This window comes from Oncorhynchus tshawytscha, linkage group LG18 (assembly GCF_018296145.1).
Source record: "Oncorhynchus tshawytscha isolate Ot180627B linkage group LG18, Otsh_v2.0, whole genome shotgun sequence".
NCBI classification, from domain to species: domain Eukaryota; kingdom Metazoa; phylum Chordata; class Actinopteri; order Salmoniformes; family Salmonidae; genus Oncorhynchus; species Oncorhynchus tshawytscha.
Window position 1 is genome coordinate 18,392,877 of NC_056446.1, and position 21,310 is coordinate 18,414,186.

At 43.7% G+C, this 21,310-nt stretch overlaps 1 protein-coding gene across 1 annotated transcript in view; it reads right to left on the minus strand.

Annotated features, from left to right (window-relative positions):
- The window catches only part of LOC112218087 (polypeptide N-acetylgalactosaminyltransferase 14), a 113,160-nt gene that overhangs the window by 40,281 nt on the left and 51,569 nt on the right, over window positions 1-21,310 (minus strand). Inside the window, exon 3 of the mRNA XM_042300763.1 lies at window positions 5,234-5,332. Coding sequence (XP_042156697.1) covers window positions 5,234-5,332 — 99 coding nt within the window. The remainder of the gene's footprint in view (window positions 1-5,233; window positions 5,333-21,310) is intronic.

Sequence of the window (21,310 nt, forward strand, 5' to 3'; positions counted from 1 at the left end):
AGCATATCTACCCAGACAGCCAATCAGCATAACCATCCCTGTCCCATTACTGGTCAGGCGTGCTCCGGTGTTAGCGGTGAAATTATGGAAGGAGACAACACAGTGATGCTCACAGGACTCAAGGTGGATTTGCTGTGTGATTTGTAGCATGGTGTGAGGGCATCTCTCTCTTTCCCTTCCTTTCTCTCTTTCTCTCACTGTCTTTCCACCCCCGCCCTCTCTCTCTCTCTCTCTCTCTCTCTCCCCCTATCTCTCTCTCTCTCTCTCTCTCTCTCTCTCTCTCTCTCCCTATCTCTCTCTCTCTCTCTCTATCTCTCTCTCTCTCTCTCTCCCTATCTCTCTCTCTCTCTCTCTCTCTCTCTCTCTCTCTCTCCCTATCTCTCTCTCTCTCTCTCCTCCTCTCCTGTCTTGGTGAATAATTGGAGGGCTGTCAGGCTTGGAGGTCTGTTCTTCTATCGCTGTGCATGCTGGACCCATTCATCACTCCATTCCCCTTCTCCTCTCCCCCTCCTCTTCCCTCCCTCTCTATCCCGCTCCATCCACCCTCCACTGGCGCCTGATCCTCATGCCTTTATTAATGCCCCTGACAGAAATCCGGTCCTGGTGGCAACGGGAAAAGCTTTACAGTAAGACAGAGCCCTGATTCAGCTTCTAAATGCAGCCTAATCAGGGGAGGCGGATGACTATAGCCCTGTGGGCTATATCTAGAACAGCAGCATCACTAATGTCTGCTGTAGACTTTATTCTAGACTGTATTTTCCCCTCTTTTTATGACAATCAGTCGGTTTCATATGAAGAGTAAAATGCAATGTATTGGGCATGAATAACATGTAAGTGAAAGTTGTCTCGAACCATATAAAATACCTAATATAGTGTGTGAGCCAGTGGTAACTGTGGCGAGAAGTTCTGAGAAAACACAATTGAGTTGAGAGTCTCATGTGGGAGTTCCAAAATGGGGTCCAGACCGATACTGTAGAATATGGCTACGACACTTTGACTGTTCCAAGAACATCAAACCCACCTTTGAAAACATTTAGTCTGCGCTGGATGTAGACAGTACCGTACGTCAAATCTATTATTGATTGTCAGATGACTGCTAGATGAAAGATTGACAAACATATTTGTGAATATTGTTTTTTTTTTGGGGGGGACAGAGCTGGAAACCTACAAATATTAGGCAATTAACCATTTTCAATACAAAAACGGATGAATTGGCATCATTCCAAAGCCAGGTTAGGTAATATGTCCTTTCAAAATGAAGCTAACACAAACCATGTGGAATTACTACCGACAATCAAAAGGACTGGGTTAGCAGAGCGGTAGAAATGTGTTTACTGTACATTGCGGTCTTAGAATGTCATTATATTGATTCCTGCTGTGTTTATGGGGTGGCTCAGCACTTTGCGTCCACACTCACCACCCAAACACAGGAGAGAAGCCCTTTGACTGCCAAATTCATTTCTGTTTCTCCTGATGCATTCCAAAATGCCTGAGTAGGAGGAATACATTATGAGTAAACACAGCATCAATAAAATCCATTGTGGCACATGCAGGAATAGGTGACATTTGGAAAATAATATAGTCTACATTACCCACCGGGCACAGACGTCATTTCAACATTTAGTTTTGAGATAATTCCTTTACGTTGATGACTTTTTGCAAATCCAATACATTTTCCACGTCGATTCAACGTCATCACATGGAATGTTTTTGGGGGGAAATTACGTGGAAACAACGTTGATTCAACCCGTTTTTTCCCCCAGTGGGTATTTTCTCATTTGTTTAGTAGTGATCGTCATGAGTGTGTCCTGAAGGCGCCAGTGTGCGGCACCGCTCTGTGTTAATCACACTACTCACAACCCATTAAGACAAGTTTCCACCACCTCCTTTTCCTCTATGGCTGTCTGGCACAGAGAGCGTCTCGTCAAACATCAGTAGAATATAGTATCCCGGTGTAGTATGGGGTCAATGACTGTTTCCCTGTTCTTTAGTTTGCTCTACCTGCTGGGGATATGAAAACACAGGCCTATCCTTCCTGCTCCTCCTCTCCTCACCTCACCTCTCCTGACTTCACTATTCCTCCTCTTTCAATCCCCCCCCTTTCCTCTCATTTCTTTTCCTCTACTTTCCACTCTCATCTCCTCTGTGTATTCATTATCTCTACCTCTCGTCCCTTACCCTCCCCTCTTCTCACTTCCATATTATTCTCCTCCCTTTCCCCTCTCTTCTCCTGATCTATCGGTCCCAGCACTGTCTTGGGAGAGCAGGGTCTGAAGAGGGTTTCCAGCCTGTCCCCCCTCTCCACCTCTGAGGGTTCTGAGGGATGGACTCTAGTAATAGCCTCTGTCAGCACTAACACAAATCAAAGAGAGAGGTCCACGGCCTGCTTTTCAACTTCGCTCTGTATCAATGTTTGGTTCTGGCGTCAGAGAATGAGAGAGAGAGAGAGAGAGAGAGAGAGAGAGAGAGAGAGAGAGAGAGAGAGAGATGGGCTAACATACAGACTGGCTGAGGATTCTGGTGGGCTGTGCGTCAGGGGGTCTATCTAGGTCTAACCAGCCCATGAACCTCAGACAACTTGATTAATGCAGAGAAATCTCAGGAGATGAGGGTTGTTGTTGTTTTTCTTATTAGCTACATCACTGGCGGCAGCAGCCGCAGCGTGTGGTGGTGGGCTGAGTGAGGCGGAGGTTGTGTAATTACATGCAGGGAGAATGCAGGCCGTCATGATTACACAAACATGCCGACAGACATGGAGCACTGTGCTAATTAAACCCCACCCACTGAGGCTGAGGCCCCTGAGGGCCACAGGGAGGGTGCTTGTACTGTGCCACCTCAGGAGGTATTTAACTGCTGGGCTATGTGGCTCAGAGTGCTGTATACAGTACACTACCCTGGACAAAGATGTATGTAATGAGGTAGGCACAGAAAGAGAGAGACAGAGAGAGAGAGAGAGAGAGAGAGAGAGAGAGAGAGAGAGAGAGAGAGAGAGAAACATCAACAAATTGGCCACTATTCTAGAAAAATCCTTAGCCCCTGGTGTTAGTCCCCACAATTCAGAGGTTAAATGCCAGCTCTTCGCAGATGACCTATGCCTGCTGTCACCCACAGCACATGGCCTACAGCAGAGCCTGGACCTGCTAGAGCAGTACTGCCATACTTGGGCCCTGGCAGTAAACCCCAAAAAGACTAAATAATTTCCAGAGAAGATCCAGATCTCAGGGAATGAGAACAAAGTTCGTAATCGGTACAAAATATATAGAGTACTGCACACACTACAATTACTTAGGTTTAAAAATAAGCTCAAGTGGACACCTTAATGAGGCAGTGAACGAACTGAGAGAGAAAGCACGCAGGGCATTCTACGCCATTAAAAAAACAAGTTCAAATTGAAATACCTATTCAAATTTGGCTAAAACGAATTGAATGTGTCATTGAACCAATTGCACTTTATGGCCGCGAGGTGTGGGGTCCACTTCCATAACAAGATTTCATCAAATGGAACAAACACCCCATTGAAACCCTGCATGCAGAGTTCTGTAAGATTCTCCTACATGTCCAGAGGAAAACTACAAACAATGCATGCAGGGCAGAATTAGGCCAATATCCACTAATAATAAAAACTCAAAAAAGAGCAATTAAGTTTTGAAAACATCTAAAATACAGTGACCCCCTCTCATATCATTACCAAGCCCCGCAATGCCAAGAGCTGAGCAAAGAAAAGAGTCCCCTCATCCAGCTTGTCCTGGGGCTGAGTTCACAAACCTGTTCTACTAACACACTGAAGCCTCAGGACCGGAACATCCAATCAATCAGAATAAACCAAATTTACAACACAGTCAAAACAAAACTACATTGCTTATTGGGAAACACAAGCACAAGCACAAAGCAAAATGCAGTGCTATCTGGCCCTAAATCGACAGTACACCGTGGCTAAATATTTTACCATGGTTACTGATCAAAACCTTGGAAACAGAAAACCTGTCTCCCTGTAGAGGAAAGGCTGTGCAACCACTGCACAACAGCAGAACCTGAGACAGAGCTGCATTTCCTGACAAAATGTCAAAAACATAAAACAATTATAGTGTCATTTACTCAAATTTGAAACCTATATTCAAGGTTTTAAAGACCTCTCTGATGGGAGTAGGCTACCCATCCTGTTGGGGGAGGACACAGAGAGCTGTGGGTTGGCAGCGCGCTATAATGCTGCTTGCCAATAGATGAGGGACAGTGTCTGACAGACCAATCAACCTGCACATATCCTCTACTGTATGCTTATTGTTCAATGTATGGTTATTTTGCCCCTTGGTTATTGTTGTTACTGTTTTGATTCTTATTATTTTATTATTTAAATATCCACAGTAAGCTTTGGCAATATGTACATTGTTACATCATGCCAATAAAGCACGTAGAATTGAATTGAGAGAGAGACAGAGAGAGAGAGGGAGAAAGAGAGAGAGAGAGAGAGGGAGAGAGAGAGAGAGAGAGAGAGAAAGAGAGAGACGTGTGTGTTTTCTAGATGAATTCATTATTAGAAAAGTAAACTGCTATTTGCTGCTTCTCTGTTGATATTGTTTGGGATGGAGCCTGAAGCTAGGCACCATTATATCCTGAGCCTCTGAGCCTGCAGTGAAGCAACGGCCGCAATTACAAACCTTCTTTTTTTTTGCAGGAGAAGTGTGTGATTGTGATTAAGTTGCAAACGGGGAAGCCGTCCAAAAACCACAGGGACGGGCAGGCTGTAACCTACTGGGAAGTATTGTCTTTTAATTGGTTGAAACGGCAGAGAAAAGGAAAATGGTTTGGGGCAGGCGCATAAACAGGACAGTTTCTCCTGAGTGGAGCGGTGGTCAGGACTCTCTGCGTGATCATTAAGCGATCACAAAAGAGAGCTGAACCGGCTTCAGGAAAGGGTTGACAGAGGAGGCCTGACACTGGGCTGTATTGTGCTGAGGCAAGCTGCTGAGGAAAGCTGCTGAGGCAAGCTGCCGAGGCAAGCTGCTGAGGCAAGCTGCTGACACCCACGGACAGGGAGAGGTGAGGAGGAGGTGAAGCAGAAGTGAGGCAGCTATGGGAAAGGTCAAGGGTCAGGCTGGGAAGTCAATAGAGGGATTTGGCACTTGGGTGTCGGGGTTAAGTGGGGAGTCCATATGAGTAAGGCAAAGGTCTGAGAGCAAACTTACTGTGACCTAGTCCAGAGTCAGTAAACAGGGCAGGCTCAGGGGTCTCTTACCTCCTGATGGTGCGTAGCAGAGTAGAGCGGGCCTCGTTGTGGAAGGTGATGACAATGGAGGTGGAGGGCAGATCTGGGTCATAATGTAGCGTGGTGCACCTGAGAGAGAGAGAGAGAGAGAGAGAGAGAGAGAAACAGAGAGAGAAACAGAGAGAGAAACAGAGACAGAAGCAGAGAGAGAAACAGAGAGAGAGAGAAACAGAGAGAGAGAGAGTAAAGCCCCTTGAATTGAATTGAGAGAGAGAGACAGAAAGACAGACAGACGGACGGACGGACAGACAGACGGACAGACAGACATAGAACATTTCAGCAGACCATCAGCCAACAGTTCAACTCGACATAAAACAACTCCTTACAGTTATTGTCGGCTAGAAAGCTACAGCCTTACAGTCACTGACTTTGTGCTTCTTTTGATACCTTCACATACTGGATAACAACATCTTACCTGTCTCTGACTGGAATTCCAGAGTCAAAGACACATAGCAAAGCCAAGGATAGGCAGACAGTGTTTTGCACTTCCAGTAAACCATTAAAAACGGACGGTGTTGAGGACAGTGTTGCTAAGGGTAACTAGACAAAAGCATGCTGTTGTGTGAGGAAGGACTGTGAAACTGTGATGGGAACAATAAAGACAGCTAGGACAGAAACCTGAGGAGGTGCAGCTCTATAAATGATAGATGAGCAGCGAGGAGCTCATTATTAAAACAGTATCCCACAACACAGCTACCTCTGACCAGACAATGTGCGGGCTCCTGCGTGGCGCAGTGGTCTAAGGCACTGCATCTCAGTGCAAGAGGTGAATCCAGGCTGTATCACATCCGGCTGTGATTGGGAGTCCCCATAAAGTGGCGCACAATTGGCCCAGCGTTGTCCGGGGTAGGCAGTCATTGTAAATAAGAATTTGTCCTTAACTGACATGCCTGGTTAAATAAATTTAAAAAAAACATCTCAGGTTAAGCTGGCTGGCCATGGCTGGGGCAGGAACAATTGTCTTAGAAGAGAGGATATAGGACTAACAGCAGATGGGACACACACAAACACACTACCCAATTAGATACGAAACACTGAGGAATAATAAAGATAATTGGCACACTGGACTTTCCCTCATAACAATCATCAATGACTAATATTTAAGAATTACTATCCATGAGTTCTTTCCTAATTTATTGAAAAGTGGGCATTTAAAAAACAAGGCGCTGTTATTCCTTAGCTCTTTGTGCAGAAGACTATGGCCTTGTCCGAATACCCCTCCTTGCGTTCTATATAGTAGGCCTTTTGGCTATTCCGAAAATAGAATGTTTCATAGTGTAAGACATTTTCGAGAATTGAGTTTGCTTTAAATGCCAGGATGTCCTAGTCATTTTAGGCTTTTCGTCTCGTAGGATTCACTGCACACTACTGAGGAAGACGGTCCTCTTCCGGACACAAATGTTTTTGACAACAACAGCCGATAACCAGAAAAGGTAATGTAACCAAAATGAACGAATGTTGGGAAATGAAATGATGCATTCTCAGTATGGACGAGCCTAGTATGCTGATTTCAGTTGCTCCCTGCTAATGTTTTAACTAAACAGTGCATTCTAAATAGTATGTGCTATGAGTTCTACACCGTATGTTGTAGTAAGTAGCAGGCAAAACCGTAATCGGTACCCAGCAGTGGCATGGTGCAGCACTACCAAAAACAAGCCAGCCTCCGCAAAGTCCTGCTACATGGCTGAAGAGAGGGGCGTGTGTGTGTGTGTGTGTGTGTTTACTCTGAGACAGAAGATGCTAACCCATCTGTGACCAATGTGGAGAACACAGACTGTAATTCTGTACACTTCTGTTCAAAAGACACCAACAATCAACACCCTCTCTCTCTTGCTCTCTTGCTCTCTCTCTGTCTCTCTCTTCAGCTCATGATGATTCATTCCATTCTTCCAGTGCAAAGATAAGATAACAAGTCTGACTTGTGCTGAAAGACAGGCGCTGGGGTGACGATAAGGTCACCGCTGTTGTTATTTTCTGCTGTCGTCAACACTACTGTTTTGAGTCACTTCGCCATGAGTTTGATGTGCTTTCTCCTCAGCAGTCTGCTCTGTGTGTGCTGAGATTCACAGAGAAACATCAAGGGAGCTGTGTGCCAGACAGATAAGCACAGGAAAGACCAGCAAACAAAACACAAATGATAATTTCACATTTATTTTAAACTTGGCTCAAATCAAATTAGCCATTGAATTCAACAGTTTTCCTGTTGCTTCATAAAAAGCTGCACATTGAGTGCCCTAATGACAAACACTGGTCTCTCTGTGGGATTCTTTCATCCTTTTAGAGCCAGGAAAACAGAGAATTTCTGTAGATGTTTTCTTTTCAAAGCCTGGGTGGACGAAGTGGGTCTTTGGAGACGTTATTCAGATTAGCATGCAGATGGTGCTGGAATCATTCATATTTTAGCACGGCTGTTTGGGGGACCGCTTGTCCTCTCTGTATGTATACAGCCTCTGTTATTGAAGCCTTCTGAAAGTTCACATAAGGGTGAGAGAAACAGGAGTGTGATGGGGTGGTCAGGGTGATACATGGACATCTGATGCCCCTATCTGTATGTATATCTGTGCCTGAAGGGCCTGTTCCCCAATACAGTACTCCCCTTCAGTGAGTTATTCAAACTGTGGGCAGTACGGACGTGGAGCAGCTGACTGCAACACCTGTCACCACATTTGTTTGGCGCAGAAAAACGCAGATCGGTTGAGATGTACCTGGCAAATACTGTCAGGTCTGTGTTGTTCCTCTGGCAAAGAGTCAAGTGCTTCTGCTCCTCTCCTATCTCTCCTCTCCTATCTCTCCTCTCTCTCCTCTCCTCGCTGCTCCTCTCCTATCTCTCCTCTCCGCTCCTCTCCACTCCTCTCCGCTCCTCTCCTCTCTCCAATCTCTCCTCTCCTATTTCTCCTCTCCTCTCTCCTCTCCTCTTCTATCTCTCCTCTCCTCTCCTCTCCTCTCCTCTCCTCTCCTCTCCTCTCCTCTCCTCTCCTCTCCTCTCCTCTCCTCTCCTCTCCTCTCCTCTCCTCTCCTCTCCTCTCCTCTCCTCTCCTCTCCTCTCCTCTCCTCTCCTCTCCTCTCCTCTCCAATCTTGTGCTAAAGCCTACATCTATTCAAAGCTCTCTGTTTTCTTACACTTGTTTCAAGAGAGCGTTATCTCAGAGGCATAAGCCGTAGCGCAGCGTCACAGCAACAGTTTACCTCAAACACACACCTCTCAACACCAGGCTTTGAGAATCTCAGAAAATCTCCTCTGGCCCACTTAAACGGGGCACAATGCATATCACCTTGTGGGTGGTCAACAGCTACTCTCAGGGGGAGAGAGAGAGCGAGAGAGTGAAAGTGCGTGCGTGCGTGCGAGAGAGAGAAGCCTCCAGCAAACTAAACACAAGATACAGTCTTGATGGAGGAAATGGCAGCGTACAACATAATCCCATTTATTTCTGGCATATTAACCAGAGAGAGAGAGAGAGAGAGAAAGAGGGAGAGAGAGAAGAGAGAAAGATAGATAGAGAGCTGTCCTCATTATCCTGACTTCAAGCCATTTGCAATTCACCATGCTCTTTACAACAAAACTAGTGCCAAGGCAGTAATAGTGCCCGACTGAGGTGGTCACATTCAAGAAGCTGTGACCTAGATTGTGGCCGGGCAAGTGGGCGGGCACATAGCAGGGTGCGGTCAAAGAACACCCATCTCCTCACACCCACACACCCACACACACAAGCCTGTAAACCCCACAGGACAGTCTCCCGATCTGGTGTTCCGTTCCATCGCCTGTAATGTAGACAAGCCTCTTTTGGAGGGACTATCTGGGTGGGAACATTGGGTATAGTGAGGCAGCCTGGGCCAAAAAGCAACTCAAGCCACATAGGAGAAGAGACAGTGGAGGCTGTAGCAGAGATCTCTGTGGTGGATCCCTACAAAGTACGAGAGAGGGAAAATTCTTCAGTATGGATAAGTAACTGAAGGAGAGAGGGACCCCATTAGTAGTAAATCATTGATTCTTGTCCTGTTTATGATGTGTGTATCTTGTTTTACATTAACACAGAACTACCAGAGAAATGAGTAACTATGACATTCAAATATGATCTTGACTGTAATCTACGATGCGTTATACCACCTGCCCTAAGACTCTCCAAGTTCCGTAGAAGTGCCATATCTTCCTCATCATAAGTGCACGGTATACTTGAATACCATTGTTGGTTTTACAGAAACTAGGACTTTTCCTTAAAATAAGATTTTTTTTCTAGAAGCATGAATTAATTGAAGAGATCGAAGGAAGCTGGTGTTATTGAAGGATATTAAAGGGTCGTTCCACCAACTTGATTTCACCTCATTTGAACATCCTGCCATAAAGAGCCCACATTGAACTTCATAAGAAAACATGCTTTTCCATCTCAAGAGGCTAAATAAAAAAATGGCTGTGCCTATAGTAAGTGTCTACTACTGTATGTGCCAAATAATGTAACAGGGATGACTGTAACAGGGTTGACTGTAACAGGGTTGACGACTTCATTTTACATATTCCATAAATCAATCCCCTTGTGACAGAAGCTTGTTGTGTGCAACAGGGTGTGGCAATGGTATGCAAGCCCCCCGCCCCCCCACACACACACAAAAAAAAAGGTAAAAACAATTCTAGCCTGCCTATCTATTAGACTCATCCTCAATCTCTCTGTGGACCAGCACAGCAAACATGAAACATAATCCATTGAGAAAGACTAGTCCACAGATACAGAGCACAGGAATAGTGTCTGAAGTTACAGGGAAAAGGGGCTTTGCTTTCTGAAAACTGCCATAGCTTTCCAATGTCATCGCCAGCAATCCCCTCCTCACACTAGATGGTTGTTTACAGGCTACAGGTAGTGATTGGTATTAGCGCCATAGGCTACAGCTAGCTGGGTTACATCAGGAATGGCTACCTACTGTACCAACATCCACTCACCAACCTCTCCCTCACCCTCCCTCACCCTCCCTCACTCCATCCCCTCACACACAATCCCATCTGTCAGAGAGCGATGGTGTCTGCAGCCCCGAAAATTACCTGCCTCGCTCATTGCTCAACGCACACAGACACACACACAGACACACACACACACACACACACACACACACACACACACACACACACACACACACACACACACACACACACACACACACACACACACACACACACACACACACACACACACACACACACACACACACACAGACACACAGACACACACACACACACATAGAAGTCAACGTAGCATGCTGCGCTGTTTAATTGTGTCAGCTAGGCCAAAGTCCCCGGGTCAGATTAAGTGTGCCAGACTGCCATCTTAACGTTACTGTACCACAAGGTCACACCGTCCCATCCCCCTCAAATAGACCCTGGCATGTGATGCCAGCCTGGGACACAGGGTGTGGCGACTGGATACAAGCTTCACAAATGTTTTTTTATTGTTAAATCATTTCTAGCCTGTCTATCTATGGGTTACAGGGTCGGCGTGTTATGCTCAACCCGCTCAGTTTTCACCACAAAACACCAGGAAATGGCCAAAAAGAGAAGAACTAGCTCATTGAAGTCAACGTAGCATGCTGCGCTGTTTAATTGTGTTAGCTAGACCAGCTCATATGGTTTTACACTATGATTTGACTATTAGATGTTCAATGTTTCACCATATTGCCACGTTCTGACCTTAGTTCCTTTGTTTTGTCTTTGTTTTAGTATGGTCAGGGCGTGAGTTGGGGTGGGCAGTCTATGTTCCTTTTTCTATAATTTGGGATTTCTGTGTTTGGACTGGTATGGTTCTCAATCAGAGGCAGCTGTCAATCGTTGTCCCTGATTGAGAACCATACTTAGGTAGCCTGGTTTCACTTTCGAGTTGTGGGTGATTGTTTTCCGTGTCAGTGTTGGTGCCACACGGGACTGTTTCGGTTTTGTTATTTCACGTTGTCGTTTATTGTTTTGTTCATTGTTCATTATTCTTATTAAACAATATGGACACTTACCACGCTACGCATTCGTCCTCAGATCCTTCCTACTACTCCTCCTCGTCATATTAAAATGAGAGGTCAGTTCACATAACAGGTTTGACTTTAAAATGAGGGACAGATGTATGTGAAACACTAACCACATTAAATACGAACTCATCTTCAGAAATGACTTTACGATGATGGTGAAGACTTCTTGAGATTAAGTGGGTTAAATAAACATCTCCCTAGAAGCCACAAAGTGTGCACGGAGGGACACGTCAAAATGCATAAAGTGGATGAATTGAATTCTCCATGTGGTCTATATTAAAGGGCACTTCATTTAATATAACAGGCTTTTAAAATGCTATATTGGTGCGCAATTTATACTTAAAATATCAAAAGGGATGCGAAAGGCACTCATTTCCTGGAACAACCCAGAAGCTCTCCGTCATGAATCCAGGCCACCAGATCTGAGAGTGTACCAGCCAGCTAAACCCACTGCTCTCCCTTCCTGACATCAATGCCTCATCAGGATTTATTCTTGTTCAGGCACATATGTGCGACGTCATATCTCTGATGAGATTTGAGGATAGGAGGCGGAGCTTTCCTCTCCTCTTCCTCTCCTCTCCTCTCCTTCTCATTACCACTCACTCACATGGAATGGTGTGGGTTCGGATACAGTAACTTTTATCCATCATGTCTGGTCTGCTCATGTATCACACACACAACTAAATCCTAGTCCATAGACGCAACCCAAAGTAGATCTTATCACCAATCTTCTACATTAGTGGTATTTTCAACATTCATTAAAATTCACAGCTGCTCCGTGGAGACTGGATATAGTGATTTATTAAAGTGGCGAAGAAAGCCTGTCTCCAGGGAGGATAGTAGGCAATGTTCTGCTTTGAAAATAGAGCTCCCATTTGTATGTTTTATCATATTCATCAGCCAAGTCACAGTCCCTTCAGTGACCAGCAAGAGTTCTTCCTCTGTTTGGAAAACATGAGTGTTGTTTCTGCAGCAAAGGGAAATGTGCACCCTGGCACTACTAGAATATGAATGTGTTTGCATCAGAAAACTTGTAATGTGTTCTTCCTAAGGATCACCATTTAGAAATTGCAATGCTGTATGTTGTAGACTGAAAGAAATGTATTTTTCAGGCCAATACTGCTGTTTTTCCTTTCATTATTGTCACAACGAAATTGACATACTGTATATTATAATATATTCCCAGAGAGAAATATTATTATGAGGTCAAATCTACTGTAACAAAGCTACATTTCACCAGGCAGCAGCTCTTTGAGTCTGACTGTAACAACAGAGTGGTTGACAGGTTTTCACAGGTCTCTGCAGTGCTATGTGCATTGAGGTCCCTTAAAGCAGAGCATCACTTGAAAGCCAGATTTAAATGAATATTGCCATGCATTCCCCCAGCCTGGAAGTAAGACTCTCTCTCTAACTCAAACTCCTACCTGCCTGCCACGCAGTAGAAGTGATTCAAATCGGGCAAATCCAAATACATTGAATAAGAGCAGCCCTGGTGTGCTTCCCAGCTGTGAGCCCCAAGTTAAATCTCTCCTCGGCGAGAAGAGAGGAAAACCAGCTTATGAAAATGCAGGCCTACCCCCGGAACGACACTATCTCAGTAAACCTCTGCCAACACAGCTCCAACACAGGGATCAAAGTCTGTTGCTGCTGTACAGAAAGCTCAGTAAGAAGAAGGCTGCATCTGCTTGTAAACCCCCTACTGTTGAAGTGATGGCACACTCGTAGGGCTTGCACAATTAAGGTATAATCGTGTGACCGACGATTATGGATGAAGACTGTCATGAAAATAAATAATCCGTCATAACCCGTAAAAGATAAACATATTCAACTTGGTGGTGAAACTTTGTTGCTCCTTGCTGAAGCAAGCAAAGTGTTGTAGCAAACAGGTCTTTGGTTGCCTAGGCAATACCTCCCTCCCTGCAGCCGCAGCACATGTGGAGGAGAGAAGAGAATGTGTGTCTTAACAACAAAACAATGATTGTGCTCTTCAAATGATTATAGGCGTGACTGCGGTCATTTGACTGACCAATAACCCAATCCAAAATTCCATGACCATCACAGCTCTACACACTCATACAGGGCACCAGGGAATTTAGGTGGCTAACAAAAAACATCACAGTAAGGTGCAGAGCATTCGATTATCCTGCTGGGGGCAAGGAGACCACCAGCTCCGCTAAAACCATTGATAACTGTTTTCAAGGGATTGTTAAATAAATGTGAACTATTTGGTTTTTCTTGAAGACCACAGTCAGAACTACAAATGTCCAATTATTCCACATTTAGCTCTGTCATCAGAGTTATACAGCAAGTAACTGCATGATTTCATGATCAGTAAGCATCAATTGATCATGTAATTTCAGATACCTGAGGGTAGGCTCACGATATCTCTCAATATTGTCCTCCATTAATTGGATTAAAGTGAACTATACCTGACAAGTATGAGTGTTTTGCATAAATGTGCCATCCTTCGTGGACTCTTCCTGCCAAGCAGCAGAAGGGCACATTTGCTGATGTAATTAATGTCAGCGGATAATGTTTACTTTGAGAAACATTGTACAGTTGGCTAAACAACCAACGTAGGCCTACCTAGCGAAGTCAGCGAACATTATCCCCTTTTCAACGTTGTTTTATTATTATTATTGTTAGAAAAACATGTTGGTGGGGTAGATCAGCTTTAATATTGCAGATAGATTGTAGCTTCCATCAATGTAATTGTCTGCATCATTTCCAATCCCCCATATATTATTTGGAAATATACTGTGTATATACACACACACACACACACACACGTTTTTAAAATATTATTTTCTTTACTATTTTACACTAACCCTACCATTCCTCCCCTAATTGGAGTAAACTAGTGAACAACAGCACATAGGCTTCTACTTCCAGCTCATGCATACTATATATATTTTACAGGCACAATCTATTTTACAATAGTTCTCTTTTGTTTGTTTTTACTCATATCCTTCCGCTACCCTAAACCCTTTCCATCTATTTCTGAAGACCATCCAGTTTTGATTTCTCTGTTCTGTTACACAGAATTCAGACCCTATGTACAAATAACGGACACACTACATTTTACATGAGTAATCTTGTTGTTATTAGTTCCACCCTTCAACTCCACTCCCATCTATCTATTAACACCGTCTATTTGCCATATATTTTTCAACTGTGCTGTTGAAACCTTTCTATTCTCATTGTTTCTACAGATTGTAAATTAAATATTTTTTTTTGTTGCTAAAAGTATTATTTTATTATTGATCAATTGACTATGAATTTTCAGATCACCCAGTAGTGCTATCTGCAGAGTTGTTGCAATTCTTCAGCCATTCCTGGACCTGTGGCCAAAAACAAGCTACATATGGACAGGACCAGAACAACTCATCTAATGATTCTCTCTCTTCGCAGCTAAATCTGCAGAGCTGGGATGGTTGTATCCCCCATATATATATATATATATATATATATATATATATATATATATATATATATATATATATATATATAACATTCTATTGGTTGCAATACCTTTTAATAATAATTTAAATTGAAAAATTCTAAGTTTTGTATCTGGCGACGTTTTGCATATCAGTTCATAAACGATGTGCCATTGAATCGGTACACTGAAAATCTCATCCCAACTATTTTGCAATATTGTCACGACTTCCACCGAAGGTAGTTCCTCTCCCTGTTCGGGCGGCGCTCGGCTGTCGGTGTCGCCGGCCTACTATCCATCACCGATCCCTTTTTCCTTTTCTGTTTGTTTTGTCTTTGGTTCTTTCACACCTGGTTTCATTTGCCTTAATTTCTGTGTGTATAATTTACCCTGTTGCCCGCCTAGGTTTGTGCGGGGTTATTTTATTGTGATGTTGCTCGGTTAGGTTGTGCCCATTTTTGTTTCACGCACTTATACCGAGTGTGTATAAACTGAGGAGTTTTGTTTGTTCCTCCTTGTGTGAATAACGGGTTTTTCTCTGTTGTCGAGGGCGTTAGATTTTTTATTGTGCCTAACGTGTATTTGGTGGATTTGCCCATTAAAATGTCGCATCTCGGACATCTCTGCTCTCTTGCACCTGACTCCTTCACCTAACTCCTAACGCAATATTGTCACAAATATATATGGCACAGTTGTACATTTTTTTGGTCCTTAAATTAAACTAGTATACTTTTTTATGTTTCACAAACAAGTTCTTTATTTTTTTTCTCCCTTCCACTTGCTTCTTCCATTTTTGTGGTAATGCTGCAATTAGTTGGTTGTAATTTTGGGTAGAGCAGACATTTCTATATATTTTTGTTAACTGCATGTGTGACATAACACTAACAGTCCTATTTATGATATAATTTACAAAGATTATACTTTTTTAAAACATTTTTTTTTGATTTTTTGTCAATTAGTATATTTGAGTTTAATCATAATATTTGTTGTAATATTTGCTCATTTTCTTCTGGTGGATTAAATTGAAATTGCAACCAACTTTCTATGGCTTTAAAAAAAAAAAAAAATAACCAAAAGTGAGAGGTTGTAATCTGAATAAAGGGAAAGGGGACATTCTTGAACATGGGGTGAGACATTCTTACTCATCTGCTAGAGAACCAGTTCGGATTTAAGTACAATTTGTGTAGGACTGAAGATTTTAGTGAGAGTTTCTAATGCTTTAATATGTCTGCCCTCTGAATTCATATTCGTTATATAAATAGGCCTGGCTTGCTGTTCCAAATCAAATAGATTACTTTTTGCTCCTATAATTTAAAAACAGGTCGCTGGGTAAGACGATAAGCAAATAGGTAAACTGGGATATGACTAAAGAGTTAATCAAGTTGTTTTTCCCACAAGTAGACACTGTTTTTAAGAGTGTTTCATCACAATTGCTGCTGACAGACATGATAGGCTACATTGATTGCTGCTGACAGACATGATAGGCTACATTGATTGCTGCTGACAGACATGATAGGCTACATTGATTGCTGCTGACAGACATGATAGGCTACATTGATTGATGGACCATGTCAAATTGGCTAGCTATCCAATATCCAATTAATTCATGCAGGACAATATTGAGAGATATCGTGAGCCTACCCTCAGGTATCTGAAATTGCATGATCAATTGATGTTTACTGATCATGAAAAGCATGCAGTTACATGATGTATAACGCTGATGACAGAGCTAAAATGTGGCATAATCGCAAATGTGACAAGAGGAGATGATATTAAAACCTAGTTATAACATCTATTGAACAAACCCTTGAAAATGGTTTTAGTGGAGCCTGGGTCTCCTTGCCCCCCAGCAGCCAAGTCGAACACTTTGCATAGTATTGTGACGTTTCATCGATAACAACTAACGCTATAAAACCCATATTATCAGGCACAAGTGTTACTCCAGTTTCATTGATGATATGAGCAACATTCGATGAGAAGTACATATCATGGTAGAAAAAAAAACAGCAGTGAAAAACTAGGACATAAGCAATATCCAGGTCCTTATATACTGTATAACATCAAAGTGAGAATAATCTGATAAGACTCCAGAGGAAAAGCTTGTGAAGGAGGAGAGGAATATATAATCTCATTTATTTGCTGTGAATGCCTCTGGGACTTGGGGATAGCAGCCACAACTTGGTGCACAGAAACCATCATTCACTTCAGCCATAGCTTGGGGTGTACTTTACTTACAAGGCTCTCTAAAATAGCATGCACAGAGCATATAATTAGTCTCTCTGTCAGACACAACAGCTGTGGGGGTACTGGGAAGGGAAGCAGCGTATTGCTGCTGGTGGACTTGGTGAAGTTTCTGTAGGGAAGATAAATGCGTCCTTGCAAAAGCAGAGAGAGAATCTTTCTGGTTGTGGGGGTTCCATACAAAGAATCTCTTAAGCAATGTGGAGATATGATATGTTGGGCAGTACATTCCGCCCATATTGACGAGAGGAGGTAACCCATATGGACTCAGGTTATTATTACTGAACCAGATGGCCAAACAGAGGAAGAAGACAACATCTACACACTGTGGCCTCTGGGCGCACATCCATTGTCTCAGCTTCTGAAAAGAAAAAATCCAATGCAAAAAGTCTGGCAACAAATACAGGCTATATGCACATTTCCATTGCAGCTCCTGTCTAATGTCATTAATATGCAATCAATGAAAAGCTAATTATGTGAGGACCAGTGTGTAGTAGTGAATGTGCACCTGTCTGACAGTGTCTCTAGGTGGAGCGGAGAATGACTGTTTAGAATCCCATTATATCTCTATGGCTCTGTGGGATGGCATGTGAGTGTTACAGCTAATGGGAGATTTGAAGTCTCTGAGGACCCAGGAAGTAGTATGGGGTAAACAGAGGAGCTCATATCCTGTGGATATGTCTTCAGCCCTGCTGCTGCCATGGATAGACTCATCCTCTCTCTGTGGACCAGCACAGCAAACATGAAACAAAATCCATTGAGAAAGACTAGTCCACAGATACAGAGCACAGGAATAATGGTTCACATTACAGGGAAAAGGGGCTTTGCTTTCTGAAAACTGCCATAGCTTTCCAATGTCATCGCCAGCAATCCCCTCCTCACACTAGATGGTTGTTTACAGGCTACAGGTGGTGATTGGTTTTAGCGCCATAGGCTACAGCTAGCTGGGTTACATCAGGAATGGCTACCTACTGTACCAACATCCCCTCACCAACCTCTCCCTCACCCTCCCTCACTCCATCCCCTCACACACAATCCCATCTGTCAGAGAGCGATGGTGTCTGCAGCCCCGAAAAATTACCTGCCTCGCTCCTTGCTCAAAACTCAACGCACACACACACGCACGCACGCACACACACACACACACACACACACACACACACACACACACACACACACACACACACACACACACACACACACACACACACACACACACACACACACACACACACACACACATAGAAGTCAACGTAGCATGCTGCGCTGTTTAATTGTGTCAGCTAGGCCAAAGCCCCCAGGTCATATTAAATGTGCCAGACTGCCATCTTAACATTACTGTACCACACCGTCACATCCACCTGAAATAGGCCCTGGAATGTGATGCCAGCCTGGGACACAGCACAGGTTTTTTTTAATAGTTGGCCCACAGGTATTGTGACACAGTTCAGCAAAGAAATAGGGCCTAGATGTAGTAGACAGTGCTACAAACCTCTTTGCCATAAAAGGAAAGACATTGGGGTTAGTTGAGACAAGCTACGGATACAATCACACCATTGACAATAAAACACCATTGGCGATAAAATGTGGCTGTATAATATTTAAGGAAGCAATTGTGATATCCTGTATAATTTGATCTGATAAACACTTCTCTGATGCTGGTTTTGTCCAGTCTTGTCTTGAAAGGGTTAGCTATGTTGTCGTATCCCATAGGAAGAGATGGTGTGAGGAGCTGTTTTCAGCCTGCAGGTTGCTTCCCTAGTTTGTTTTCCACACGAGAAACAGCTGCAGGGAGCGCTGAGGGATTATGGGTACCTGCACTGACATATCTGAAGGTCAGGTTCATTCTAAAGTGGGAAGTGTGTAGTCGCCTCTAGCCACTGATCTAATGTCAGTTTTGCCCTTCTACTCCGTAATGGTTTTGGCTAGGGTTTGCTGATCCTAAATCTGTGCCAATCGGCAACCGCTACCTCATTAACTTGAGTTGAACCTCAAACTACAGTAGTAATCCTATAATACAGCATGCAAAAAGATACCCGTGACCAGGTGGTTATGCTTTCTCACAAAAAATATAAAGAGGACTCTTAATCCTGCTCTGTGTATGTCTGCTTGCTTCAAATGCTTTGAACATGAAATCTGCCTCTCCGATGCATATTTTAACATCGAACATTTAACATTGAATGCATTGTCGAGATTCCGACACATCTTTGCATGGCAAGCAACCACTTCTCAATAATACTCATGACTATTCAGTGAAGCTTTCAGTTGATGGTAATTGAGGAATTTCCCCAGGTATTTTTCAACTGCAGGTGTTTTGCAGTGGCCTTCAGAAGCAGCAATGGGTGTGTGTATGTGTGTGTGTGGTGTGTGTGCGTGTGTGTGTGTGTGTGTGTGTGTGTGTGTGTGTGTGTGTGTGAGCCATTACACAGGTTTCTCTGAGAGTTACCTCTTAGTTTGGGGCGTCTGTCTCATTGCCTGTGCTGATTTAGTGGGCAGCCAGTCGTAGCGCTCCTTGCGTGTTCCCTAATTGGGTCCTGTCACCACTCTGAGGCATCTCTCCTCCAGCCCAGAACCCCCTTCACAGATCCCTCCACATTGGCAATCGTAATTGATAACCAAATGTGATGACTGCAATATCCGGTGGCGGGACGAGTAGGCGACGGACAGCAGTGATTGGATATAATTGCCCTGTTGAAAAACGGGTCCTGACAGCTTTGAGCTATCTCAGCCAAACAGCTGGCTGAATCAACGCTGTGCTTTGCATTGGAGGAGTTCCCAGATGGAGACAGATGCATGTGGGCCGCAGTTAGAGAGGCCTGGTGGGCCTGAACCTGAGGACCACCCCTCCTACTCTCCTGGGTCTGATATTGCACACGTGCGCACACACACACACACACAAACACTGAAACTGTGGAGCCTGCCGCACCCTTCCAAGGGCTGAGAAGAGCAAACACTACCCGTGGGCTCAGTCAACCTCCTCCTCCCTTCATATTGCTGCATGTATTTACACATTGAAGTTGAAGTCAAAGGGAGCCCAGGGCTTGATATGTGGCAGGCTTATTAAGAACAGTTCAACCATCTCTCTACGGACCCATTAGCACCTCTCCCAGCCATTTACCCACACATCATTCTCATCATGAGAGCCCGTTGCTGTCACATGATTCCCATAGGAACAACAAGAACCTTTAGCTAGATGCCAGAGAAAGGGAAACATAATACATGATCTGATCTCAAAGTGCAACGTAAACTGTGACCTAATGCTAGGTGCTGGATGAACATGTACATGCTAGTAGCAATGTTGAGTATGATGGCTGACGCATGGGAAGAAGATTAGCCAGATGGTATTTGAATTAGCTCTTGTCCCTATGGAGCAGCTGTCCAATGCAGTACACCCCAGAACAGACAGTCTCTTCATCAGGACCGCTCAATATTGTTTACTAAGTGAAGGTGTTGTATTACTGGTCTGACACACTAGACGTTGCAGGTGAGCTCAGTTCATCTATATTCTATGAGCAACAGCTGTTTTATTGTCAAATTCGATTCTATACAAAACATTTCTAATTGGGTCAAAGTGTGTTTGCCTTATGACTTCATTTATTTATGTCCTTGACAGACGGGAGTTCGGAGGAAGCAATAATATCTCCTGAGATGAATCAAGCAGGTGATGAATGATAATCAAACAGTGTGGCCTCCTGTTGGATTACTGCCTCAACAACATTAAAACATTGAACAGACCGTTCCAAACACCAGAGACTTACTTAACTTTTCCGGTGACTATGATCCCAGTGCTAGTGCTATTGATCGGTCTGTGTCTATTTTCGAGTTCATTTCTCCCCCTCATTGAGCTCTGAGTGCGCTAAATGCTGTTTTAAAAATGCCCTCTATGGTCAAATTAAGTCAGTTAACTAGAAGCATTACGAGCAATGGGAACATCCTAACACCCCTCCTGTTCTGTTCTAGCTTCCAACTATAGTGGCTCAGTACCAGGTTCAGGAGATAAACGCAGAGACAGGAGCCATCCTTCCTGGTGTAAACCCCCTCTGACAGCTCAGTGTGAAGTTTTAAATAAAATATCTCTATAGTCACGGGCGTGGCAGATTCAGGGAAACTAAAGGAGATGAAGACATCTGCATGGAGATCTGCCATCACAATAGAACTTCTCCTCAACTACTTTCCACAATTTGTTTTGCAGAAGAAACGCCTGCTCTGATATAGTGGTCAAATAGCCAGTGGGTGTTTCTAATTGGTTCTGTAGGCTTTGAAATGGTAACTTTCTCTGGTGGTTTTCCTTTTTCCAGTAAATCAACAGAAAAGGGCCTCTAGAATAAAACAAGTGAAGGTTTCTTTATCCTACATTGATGTAATGCATC